This window comes from Cebidichthys violaceus, unplaced genomic scaffold (genome assembly GCF_023349555.1).
Source record: "Cebidichthys violaceus isolate CVI_PGR_0920_01 unplaced genomic scaffold, fCebVio1.0.p SCAF_20, whole genome shotgun sequence".
Lineage (NCBI taxonomy): Eukaryota > Metazoa > Chordata > Actinopteri > Perciformes > Stichaeidae > Cebidichthys > Cebidichthys violaceus.
The window spans coordinates 10,424,428-10,437,220 of record NW_027176373.1 but is presented as its reverse complement, the minus strand read 5'-3'; the positions used below and the strand labels follow the sequence as shown (position 1 = coordinate 10,437,220).

At 40.9% G+C, this 12,793-nt stretch overlaps 1 protein-coding gene across 1 annotated transcript; it reads left to right on the top strand.

Moving 5' to 3' along the window:
- The first annotated feature begins 1,565 nt into the window (after positions 1–1,565).
- Positions 1,566–10,594, top strand: gucy2d (guanylate cyclase 2D, retinal). Its single transcript, XM_068716257.1, has 18 exons — positions 1,566–2,415; positions 2,553–2,854; positions 2,997–3,369; positions 3,476–3,560; positions 3,656–3,764; positions 3,912–4,031; positions 4,116–4,196; positions 4,344–4,520; positions 4,611–4,767; positions 4,863–5,012; positions 5,409–5,557; positions 5,670–5,833; positions 7,172–7,364; positions 7,610–7,784; positions 8,378–8,476; positions 9,716–9,810; positions 9,903–9,985; positions 10,099–10,594. The coding sequence occupies exons 1-18, from the start codon at positions 1,566–1,568 to the stop codon at positions 10,181–10,183; spliced, it is 3,447 nt and encodes a 1,148-aa protein (XP_068572358.1). The 3' UTR covers positions 10,184–10,594.
- The last annotated feature ends 2,199 nt before the right edge of the window (positions 10,595–12,793 follow it).

The following is a 12,793-nucleotide window of genomic DNA, read 5'->3' as shown; positions in this document are numbered from 1 at the left end:
CAGAAATGCCAAACTAAGTTTGAGATAATTTAGAAATGGGTAGTCTTTTATAGTTTGTCTATCAGAGAGAACTGACAAGTTCATCTTTTAGCTGTAAAATGTTCCACTTAGTGTATATTATTGTCACAATTCTTAATTAATTTTCTTTATTTAATCAAAGGAATTAATAACAAAATATTTGTTTATGCCATATTTGATGTTAAAAAAACTCCACTCACCATTAGATTCTCAGATTTCGATGTTGGCCTGAAAATATTCAGTATCAGTCAGGCTATAATATACACACAACACAACAAGCACAAGATTAGCATTTTTGTCATCCACTGTTGTTTCACTAAAGGGAAGTTATTTCAGTATTTTAAGCTGTAGACTTTAAGTTTTTTAAATTCTCTTTATGAACCAGCATTATCTTGGTGGAACCTTTTTATTTCTTTCAAGCTGAAGTTCCTTAAACCTCAGAAGCAATGCTCTGAATTTTAGCATTAGCTGCCACTGAAGTTCCCCTCACCACTGGCAGGTTGGTCAGGCCTTTTGCTCAGCTATCAATGTCACTTATTTTTACATTAGCAGCCATTCTTAACACAGAATGAAGTCAGCTATGTTAGTGTATTAGTTACAAACAGGATTTAAAAGTAGCTTTTCAAATTGCCAGGGTTACCGTTGGTTATGAAAGTGCCCAATACAGAAGATTATAGTCAGCATCACAGTCTTTAATATTTTTAAAGTTAGTCCAGCACAGAATAGAAAGTAGTTCATAAGTATTTGCATGCAATAAATGCAACAATAAATGCAATAAACAGCTTTATGTTCAGTTAATGTTTGAAGATTAATATGGTTCGACTGTCTTTCTTAATTTAACCTGAACCCCCAGTGTAAACTCTATCAATCTATCATTTAATCCTCGGATATTTCAGCAGCTGGTACAAATTTAGATGCTGGTTTTAAGAATCCGAGGGGAGAATAATCCAGAAATCAATGGCTGAGAACATCTCAAGAGATTGACTATTGATGAAGGAAGAGATGCCAAGACTAAATGGAGACATCAAGGCCAGATTTAGCTCCACGTTACTTGGCACTTGATTTTTTAAACTCCATGGGCCCAGCAGAGCTTATCAGCTTGCCACACAAGCCATTAATTCTTCAAGGAACAGCACTGGCACTGTGGGCACCATGTACTCAGTGAGACAGATGGATGCTGACACAATTCAACATCACATTCTATGGCACAAACCACTCCACAATTGCAAGTTCAGGTCAGGGATCATGTCAGTACAAGACTGTTTAAGCCCTGGGGTATCCTTGTTTGTGTCACAGAACCTAAGAAGCAAAAGCAGATCACACTAAATTGTTGAGCAACACATTTTCTAACTGCACCTTTTTTATTCCTTATTCCCCGGAGGCAGTGATGACTTGGGGTTGTCTCGTCGCCTGTCCAGTTTTGGACTAGAGGCCTGCTGAGTGCCAAGGGAGGCAGTCCTATCCACAAAGACACATTCACTGTCACGCTAATCACCACAAACTCTCCGCTCCCCCTGCTGTGTCTAAAGCATAGCTGTGAGAGGAAAATGGCAAGTCACAGAGACCCTCGCTTTCTGCACAACCTGTCCTACCACCCACGATGGCAACACGACTCAACAAAAGTGAAGAGAAAGGGACGTGTGCGGACAGTGGCTGCAAACAGTTGCAGTGGATATAGTGTGTTCAAATCATTAGCAGCTTCATCATCAAAACCACAGTTGCCATCATCCTCCATGCAACGCTCCAGGACCTGGTGTGGGAACTGGCTCCTTCTGCCGTTGCTCATACTCTTCTTACTGCCCTGTCAGGCCTGGGCGACCACTTTCAAGGTGGCCCTGGTTGGACCCTGGACGTGTGACCTCTTATACTCCAAAGCACTTCCTGACTTGGCAGCCCGCCTCGCCACTGCACGCATAAACAAGGACCCCTACCTCAACAAAGGCTACTGGTATGACTACACGCTGGTCAATGAGGACTGCAAGTCATCCCGTGCCCTGGCTCGCTTTGCTGAGCTGGAAGGTTATGGTGCTGCATTTCTGGGCCCTGCCAACCCAGGCTACTGCTCCTCCGCCGCTTTGTATGCAAAAGAGTGGGATGTTGGGATTCTTTCCTGGGCTTGCCTCAAACCCAACATGAATAAATTAGGGATGTATTCCAACTTCCTGCGGCCGCTGCCACTGTCCTCCCGTGTACTTTTCTCGGTTTTGCGATACTTTGGTTGGGCCCATGTTTCCATAATCTCAGAGGAGACAGATTTGTGGGAAGCAACAGGACAGGAGCTGGCCTCATCACTGAGGGCCCTTGGCCTGCCTGTCAACCCTGTGGTGACTATGGAGTCTGACAAGGATGGGCCTCGGAGAGCGCTGAAAAAAGTGCGGGAAGCAGACCGGGTCAGAGGTGAGTTTTAGATGTGAAGTTGACTGAAATAAGAACAGAAAAACATGAATGTAACAACATTAAAACGTCCTTCACACTGTTTTATTCCACATGAATCATGCAGATGAATCCGTTTTTAATCCCTCTTCTTTCCACAGTGGTGATTATGTGCATGCCCTCTGTCCTGATTGGTGGCCAAGCCCAGTACGAGCTTCTGACAACAGCCTTGTTCATGCGTATGATTGACCGTGGCTACGTGTTTATCCCCTACGACACCCTCCTCTACTCGCTACCCTACAACGATGCACCCTACTATATGCTTGGCAATGACACCAAGCTGCGCAAAGCCTTTGACGGAGTCCTCACCATCACTATGGACTCTGGAGAACACAATTTCTATGAGGCTTTCAAAGACGCTCAGGACAGCTATGAAATCCGCAGCAGCACCCCACCAGAACAGGTGAGGTTTGTGTGATAATTTTGTGTATAGTAATGGTAATGATAATAGAAAAATATGACAAATCTAGAGGAGGATAAGCAAAGTTACTTATACAAACATTTGAATTGACTCAAAATCATCACATTACTGTCTCCGCTGTAAGGTTTCTCCATTCTTTGGCACCATCTACAACATGATCTACTACACAGCTATGGCTGCTGAGCAGGCCCGCGCCAATGGAGGTCGCTGGGTAACCGGTCAGATCCTGGGTGACAGCAAGGGCGGCTTTGAATTTGAAGGCTTTAATCAGCACTTGAAGGCTGGCAAGGAAGGTGAAGGCATGCAGGCTCGCTATGTAGTGCTGGACTACAGCGGCATTGGCCACTATCTCTACTCCACGCATGTTCTGGATGCAGTTCATACATACGGAGGGGTCGGGAGCTTGAAATACCTCGGTCGTTCCATCCATTTTGCGGGCAGCACGCCCTACACAGACTCCGGCTGCTGGTTTAGCCCATACTTTGCGTGTACTGGAGGTGAGGAAACAAGTAGTGTCAATGCAGGAAATAAATATAAGCCGGTGCACTGCTGAATAATTCAGTGAATTCAAACTGTCTTTGTGTTTCTCTTCTCTTCCCAAAGGCCTGGACACAGTCACTTTCTTCTTTCTTCTCCTTGTGTTCATTGCAGTCATTGGATGTGGAGCTAACTTCTTTATTAGTCTCAAGTATGTACAGCAGAGTTTGAAAGAATCATATTTCATCCGGTCTTGTGTGATCTTTCAAAAAGACTGATTGCTTTTCTTTTTTTTCTTTTGTCCAGGAGAAGTGGCAGGATTGGGTTCAACTTTGGAGGTGGTAACGGTGGATCAACAAAGGTAGTGCTGACACTGGACGACCTAGTCTTCATCAACACTCAACTCAGCAAACGGGTCAGTTCCTTGCTGAATCTCTGTCTATACTGTCTGTATTTTGCTTCTCTCAGCCTTGCAATGTATGTGATGTATGGCAGTTGTTTGCCTGTAAAAGATTATGTACTCTGAGCTGCCCCGTCCTTTTTCAACTGTGTGTGTGAGCAGAAGATCAATGACGAAAGTATCCTGAAAAGCCAGCTTGATTTTAAGACACCTCATCACTCGGTGTCTGGTCGCAGCTACTTGGCGTCCACACCAGACAACTCCAATGTTGCTGTGTTTGAGGTGAGGCAACTGACACATTCAATAAACTCCGATTTATCCTTTTGGTTGGTTTTTGGTTTCACAAAGACGTTTTGTTTGTCCCAGGGTGACTGGGTTTGGTTGAAGAAATGCCCCGGTGGACCTGTATCAGGTGTCAACAGCAACACTGAGTTTGTCTTTGTCAAGGTTAGTAAATGTGTGTCATTATCCAAATGACTGACTTTCCATTGTTGCCAGGAAACCCCAAATACAGACTGGTCTGGTCCCTGGCCACAATAAAACGCATCAAACTGAGTGACTTGTGTCTTGATGTTTCCGTTGTCTTTCAATCAGCTCCGAGACATGAGGCACGAGAACCTCAATCTGTTCCTGGGACTGTTCTGCGACTCTGGGATCCTTGCCGTTGTGACCGAACACTGCACCAGGGGCAGCTTGGAGAATCTGCTCAACAATGAGGAAGTGCGTCTTGACTGGATGTTCAAGTCTTCCCTGTTAATGGATCTGATTCGGGTGAGAGAGACAAAATGACCAACATGCGTTCCATTTCCCATCTTGTCATGTTGCCTCATCGCTCAGACGTTTATCTCAAACTGTCATCAGGGCATGAAGTACCTGCACAATCGTGACATCATCCACGGACGGCTCAAATCTCGTAACTGTGTGGTAGACGGCCGCTTTGTATTGAAGGTGACAGACTATGGGTTCAATGAAATTTTGATTGCCCAAGGCATTGACACTGATGAGGAAAAGCCAGAAAGTGAGTTCATGTGCATCCGCTCACTAATTTAGTGACCAAGCTTGTACCGATCAATATTTTTTGTTTATTTATTACTTTGTGCAATCTTTGTAAAGATCTGCTTTGGACGGCTCCTGAGCTGCTGAGAAGCACCAGTCTAAGGAGGAGGGGCACTTTCGCTGGGGATGTCTACAGCTTCTCCATCATTGGGCAGGAGGTCATCTCCCGCTCTTCACCTTACTGCATGCTGGACATGCCGCCCAAGGGTGAGTGATATGGCATTAGTAACCCCAAAGGATGGATACGTGAAAAGAAACGGTGACATAGTAGAAGGCCATGTACAAAAGATCTATGAAGATTTTAAATATTTTTGCTCAGCTTCTATTTGAGATCCTGTCTTTTATGTTCCCCACCTGTGGGGATAATGACATGCTATTTTTGTATTGCTCTCCGCTCACCTTATACACAAAACAGTTCACACTGAGCTGAAAAGAACATTACAAATATTAGGATTGTTGCTGAAAATGCTGCCCGATCATTTAATCACCAATGACATTCTTGTTTATTTGACAAAATTGCGTGCAGAAAATCTCATTAGAGACAATGATTTTTACTTACAAAGCGTTTTGTCTGTTTTTGTGCATTTCTGTGTGTGTTGACAGAGATTATCAGCAAGCTCAAAGAGCCTCCTCCGTTGTGTCGGCCTGTCCTGTCTGCTGACGAGTCCCCGGTGGATGTGATACAGGTTATGAAACAGTCCTGGAATGAAGAGCCATACAAGAGGCCGACCTTTGAGGAGATCTTTAAACTGGTAAAACACTGAAAGCGCACATCAATCGACATCTACTCGTTCTTATTTGTTGTTCTGTCTGAAAGTAGCAAGCTGGAGATGAAAATCCTGTTCCCTCCTTTTCACATGACAGTTCAAGAACATCACCAAAGGAAAGAAGACCAACATCATCGACTCTATGCTGCGCATGTTGGAGCAGTACTCTTCCAACTTGGAGGATCTGATCAGAGAGAGAACAGAAGAGCTGGAGGTGGAGAGGCAGAAGACTGACAAACTGGTGGCTCAGATGTTGCCCAAGTGAGTGTCCAGCAACTTTACCTGACACACGACAGAAACTGACGTCATGCTCACTAAAGATCATGGCCTCTTTAGGCCTGTAGAGCATCAGCACAATTACAACAGATTATGCTTACTTTTGTATCCTCAGGGAGGTCAAAGGTCAGAGACGGCCTCCCTGAAGCTAGTAGAGACTCAGTGCTCAGTGTAGCAGGGTGGCTGCTCCCTGACATACTGTAGTGGTATCTTCTTTAGATTTTGCTTGCAACCATGTCATGCTAGTAGAATGTATTCTATCACTGGAATTAGTCACAGTCTGTTTCTATAGGAGGCTGTTTTTTTATTATAAGAAATAAATAATGTGTTAAAGGAATGTGTTAATCAAGGAATCAATAATGTGTTAAAGGATTTCATCAGGCCAACAAAGAATACACATTTACAATACTGCATGATGTGCCTCAGTATGTGCAACAGATCAGCACCTCAGTTGTGTTTCCTGTATGATTTGTAATTCAACTGATCTTCTGTTTCTGTTTTAGGGGTTGACATTAGAATTGTCCCTAAATAACATCCCAATGGCAATCAATCGGCAACATCGATTGTTAAATAGAGCCCAGCTGTGTGTACTTTAAGTGTCACATGATATAATGGAGCACCATTAAATCCATTATTAGAAAATGGAAATAATCTGGCATCACCAAAACTCACGGACCAGGCAAGGAGGGCATTAATCAGAGATGCAACAAAAAAAATAAGAAAACACATTTGGAGTGTCCCACATACTTTTGGCAAACTCCAAATGTATTTACTTATTTTTACTTATAATGTCTGTTTGGCCATTCTTCCATAAAGTCGTTTTTTTTATCTTTTATCTTTTTATCTTTTTTTTTTTAATTTCACTTACATAAAATCTAAAAATCAGTTTTAATTCCAAGTTGTTATGCAACACAATAGGAAAGATTGCAAGGGGGTGAATACTTTTTGTGAGACAATGTACTCAACTTTGTTCTTCATTGCATTGGATTAGTTTAATCATATCTTATTGAATCTTTATCATATTTAATCTATATTTGTGTTTTAAATCACTGATCTGCCAAAGAGAGGTGGCTTTCCTGTATTTACCAGTTACCAACACATTGAGAGGAGAGAGTCACACCATGCTGTCATTGTGTGTATCTCAGTCATGTTTTTAGAAATGCCACTTTGCCTGTTTGCAATGATCAGTAAGAGAAAGGGACAGCGGTTGAATGTCTGTTAAAAGTCTGTTTGTGATGCCCAAGAAAATGTAAGATTACTTTGAGCAGTCTCAAGACTTCAGCACCTCAGCAGTGTCGCCCACTTATCATCTTCCTCCTCCAGGTCTGTGGCCCAGGCGCTGAAGACAGGCAAGCCAGTCAAACCCGAGCATTTCAACGAGGTCACGCTGTACTTCAGTGACATCGTGGGCTTCACCACCATCTCAGCTCTCAGCGATCCCATCGAGGTGGTCGATTTACTCAACGACCTCTACACACTCTTTGACGCCATCATTGGACTGCATGATGTCTACAAGGTGAGTGTATAGTAACGATGAACACCTCTGATTTTACTCTGCTTATGGTCTTTTTGTGTTTCCTGTCAATGTTTCTAAAAGGATTAGATCTAGGATTCCCTATGTTGTTGATGTTGTTCAATATTTCTTCTGTTGCTCCTGAATCTGATCTGAAAACATGTGCCACCTCAATTTATGTCCACTATTTATCAAGAGAATTCTATGCAGCTGTGTGTTTGCTGAACTGTTATTTTTTTTGCATTAAGGTGGAAACTATCGGAGACGCCTACATGGTAGCCTCAGGAGTCCCCACTAGGAACGGCAACCGTCATGCAGCCGAGATGGCCAACATGTCTCTTGACATCCTCCACTGCATCGGGACCTTCAAGATGAGGCACATGCCTGAACTGAGGGTCAGAATTCGTATTGGCCTGCACTCTGGTGAGCAATATATCCATCCTTTCTGTGCTGTAATGCTCTCTCTATATACAGTAGTAATGTTGCATATTTGCCATGAGTGATTACTTTAAGAGCCACATGCACGTGTAATGAGTAATATGGCATGTAATAAATAAATCAAAACTTCCTTCCAGAGTGAGAAAAGGTATATATGTTAGAGAGGAATAAGAGTACAGGAACCCAAGCTGCTAAGGCAAAGAGGTATTTTTACCTCCTTTATCCTCGTCTGGAACTTATTCCTGGAACAGTGAAACGCTATCCACTTAGAGCGCTGTCATCCAATTAACACACTGCATACTTTAGATTTCCAACTCTAATCTATGAATTTCTTCATGCACACAGAAGTGGTAGTTCATAGCTGTGACGTCTTGTTTTGGGAAAATAATTGTGTACTTTTGTTGAAATGAAAATTGATTAGGAGTCTAGAAAGAAAACAAATTGACACACAAAATGGGTTATGATGTACTACTTGTCTAGGAGATGCGTCATAGTCATAGTGTGTGTGTGTGTGTGTGTGTGTGTGTGTGTGTGTGTGTGTGTGTGTGTGTGTGTGTGTTTGCTTGCTATGTTTGCAGGCCCAGTGGTAGCAGGAGTAGTGGGTCTTACGATGCCTCGGTACTGTCTGTTTGGAGACACTGTCAACACGGCATCTCGAATGGAGTCCACAGGGTTGCGTGAGTGTCTCATACATCAATATATAGACCAGACAGAGCTCCTCTTCTTTTTTTTAAAGTGATATCGTGGTTGAGAGTACATATGTAGTTTGTGTGCATGCTGCCTGAGCCTAAACAGGGCTTTAAGTTAGCAGTCCTTGCTAATCCTTTAAGACTATCAGCAGAATTAGAGGCCAATTTGAAGTTTCGGTGTAAACGTCAACGTCAGTGACCAAGTCTGACTCCGCTACACTCTGCATGCTGAATAAATTAACTATGAACTAACGTGTTAACTGCTAAGTACACTAAACTTATGTTTAGGAATAAAACTCTTCCATTTGATGGAGCTCCCAGAAGATCGTACTGTAATAAATTAAACTATTCACCTTTTGAACTGATCAGTAGAAGTCTAATTTACTATATGAAACTCAGTACTCAAGTACTGTACTTAGGTACAAATCTGAGTATTTCCATTTTATGCAGATATATGGTTCGACTCCACTTTATCTCTAAAGCAAATATTGTACTTTTTTTCTCCACCATATTTGTCTAAAATCTTTAGTTACTAGTTTTTACTGATGATTTTGAAAACATTTTTCTGATGAACTGAAGGATGAATTATTTCTTTATGTGTTGAGAAATTTCTTCTACATCTTCAGCTAAATAAACTATATAAATACCCTCTTGGGTCAGCTGGAAAATGCATCGTCACAAAGCTTAAAGCAGGGCTCTTTTTCTGAGCTCATTAAGAGTTGACTTTATAGAGAAGCATGTTTCTTACAGGGCAGCGACACTACAAACATGACACACAACAAATTAACACAACCTTAAACATCTACAGCAGTAAAATGCAACATACACATTAATGCAGCCGTAATATTAATCAAATAAACATCATATATAATAATAATAAAATACTGACAAGTAACATTTTACTCCACAATAAGTACTTTTACTTTTGATAATTTAAGTAAATCTTGCTGATTAATACTTTTACTTAAGTAAAGGATCTGAATACTTCTTCCACCACTGCTAAAATAACAATTAGGAATTAATGCTATTAGCAGCAAGGTATTAATGGGTAGTCTACTGCCACCAGGTGGTTTAATACCAAAACGACAGCCTGACTATAAATTTCTCAGATATTATCATTTTAAACCTTCAAGTTCCAAAGACAATAGAGATTTCACATGTTCAACTGATATTAAAGCCCTTTCAGTGTGGAAATGTTGCCGTGTGTTTCTGTCATTTAAATCATAGCTTACAGAATCCATGTCAACCGAAGCACGGTCGATGTTCTGAACGACTTGAAGCTGGGATACAAAATTCAAACCAGAGGCATGACAGAGTTAAAGGTAAAATGAGTAGACACACTTTCATAATATACCTACAGTAACACTGGCATCGTAATAATAGCTAATGAATTCTAATGATTGTTTATTTTTAGGGAAAAGGGATTGAGAACACATATTGGTTAGTAGGAAGAGAGGATTTCACCAAGCCTCTGCCTATTCCTCCAGACCTTACAGGGTAAGAGAATGTTTTGGTTGCTCCTCCACATATGCATTAATGTGATTTGCCTGATTTCATCTTTGCACTGCTTTTCAGTCTCCGTGCATAAAAAGCTATATTTCCTATTACAGGGGAAGCAATCATGGTATCGCTTTAGAGGAGATACCTCCGGACAGACGACAAAAATTCCTGGATCGACAGAAGAAGATGGGCTAGGCAGATTTTTTTATTTTTTATTTACTGATGTCCCAGAATGAAAAGTGATACTTTCTAGATCAACATTGTTTTTCAGTGAAAAAAATAGACAGAGAGATGTGTGGAGGAAAAGTTGAACATGCAACAACCACAATCTACTATAATTTGTGCTACGCTCAAAATGAAATCCAGCACCAGTGACAAGGGATTTCACACTCTTTGGAAATCATTTCTATACTGAAATAATCTTTATTGTAGAAAAAGCAACTGTCCTTATATGTGTTCAACTAAAAATAGAGTATACATACAGCATGCTATGCATACCAAGGTTGAATGACCGATCCCGAAATGCATTGGTTTAGAGGACAGCAAGAAGGGATTGTGATGGATGAGTCGTTTACAGTATCATGTGTAATACTGATGTACTTCAAGTACTGGATGTATTTGTACTTGTACGGTTTTCCGTATTTGTACTTATCTTTGTGCTTTGTAGAAATATTGGAGATATTTTATCATGAACATCCTGGGGGTGGAAGCTATTACTGTCTGACTATTCATTCTAGGGTAAACTAGAATGCTCACTTTCAAAGCATTAGCCTTTTACAACAACTCGGAATTGAAACATTTTCACAGTAACTTAAGCTGGAGAGCACTGGATAGATCAGACAGGGGGAGAGCTCAAGTCAAGGGTGGCTCTGATTTTGCTTTGGTGGCAGCATTACTCTGATTATTCACACATTTGATGATTGAAACCTCGTAAACAAAAATTGTTCAAATGTGTCAAACAAATTATCTGGTTTGTTTATTTAATATTTGATGAATATAGATGAAAAAACAAACCACAATATCTTTGTGATATTGTCACTTAACATTTTGTCCCCTTACTGCAATAGGCATATTTGACTAACTTGTCAATTCAATTCGGTGTATCAAAGAAAAAGACGTGCTCTAAATTTTAGATTAGATTACTTGTCCCAGTGGTAATTATAAAGATACATACTGCAAATAATATTGGGGCCAAAACATCAGCAAAGTTTGAAATAATGAATAACATCCAACATTTAATGACAGATCATTTTCAGAAAAATGCTAAGTGACCCACAAAATATTGTTTTTAAAGATATGTTTCTCTCCCTAACGTCATGATACTATACATACAGTATATATTGTTTTTTAACAATGTGTGTATTGCTTTGCTGACCATATCATCGAAGATGTACGCAACATGAGACAAGACCCAAACTATTGCTCACTAACGACAATGCAGTTTCACTATTGCTTCCCCTAAAGTACACGTAGCCTATTACTGAAACATGCTACATGCATGGCTGAGTGTACTGTACAGCTGTGTGTTTAACCGGGTCCTAATAGGACAGCAATGGGGAGACCTGATTTCTGTCACACACAGTATTTCTGCTCTGCACTGATATGCAGAATGTCTGAGTCAGTCGGCTGAAATTCTTATCTCCAAAAATGTGCTTCAGCAGATTGAGCCTTCTCATGTGTAGCGCAGACTTCTAGCAGAATATGTCTGGCAGTGTCTGAGTTTTTCCCCCATTATTTTCTCTTTGGGCTCTCCGGGACCCCACACAGCGGCTGTATCTGAAGGTCCTATGAGAACAAATGTTCACTAAGTCGCTCCCGTGCCCAACCCCAGGGGATTTTTACAGAACATGTGGAGGAAAGCATACTCATAAAACGGAGAGGACATAGTCCTCTGAGTCATTTCTGTTTGGCTTGGGGATGTGTACATACTGTAAATTTGTACATAGTTAGTTTGTGATTGTGTCCTGCATGGTTAGGGACTTTTTAGTGGAGTTTTTATTTCTGCTTGGGTTCCCTAAACCCTTGACACAAAAGGAAATTACCGAAAAACAAGGATTTAATCACAGTGCATTCAAGAGGCGAGCGACGACATTGTTCACCCACTCTCTGTTGGCTTGCTAATTGTCTGCTGCAGCACTGATATTGAAGCAATGTCGGGATGTGATTTTTTTTCAGTCTGCAGGCATTTTTTCCTTGGGAGCTTACTTGCTGGCCCCTTCAAAAATCTTCATCGACATGTGATGACTTGATTATCAGGTTGCTCGTGGTGTAGTCTTTCACACCATTAAGCGTTTATCACTGGCTCTTTAAAAATGATGAAACCCCCGACGAAGATGAAACGCAGGATTCTGAATCAAGATGAAGAGCATGGGGAAAAGCTGTCTGAATGTTCCTTTGATGAGTTATTCTATTAACATTGCTAGATTTTTAATCAATTTGCCAAATAGATTGATCTCATCAAAACTGAATGGAGGTGTTCTCAATGTGTCTCTGTAAATAAATGATGGTTTTAGTGAAGGTTGTATCTTCGTATGTGTGTTGAGGCTATTTTTCCAAATGGTGCCCTGACAGTACATTCAACTATGATTCAAAACAAGTGGACCAATAAGTCACAAGTTTAATAAAGGCCTGTAAATCACACTTTAAATGACAGATAAGCAATTTGTAGATTGATATTTCTAAGTTGGCATTTTAAAGGTCAAATCATACTTTTTACTTAAAATAAATGTTAAACTTTGAAATAGCGGTGTTGCAAATGTGCAAAGGACTTTGAAACAAGTGGTGACATACTTAAAGTATCAGCAA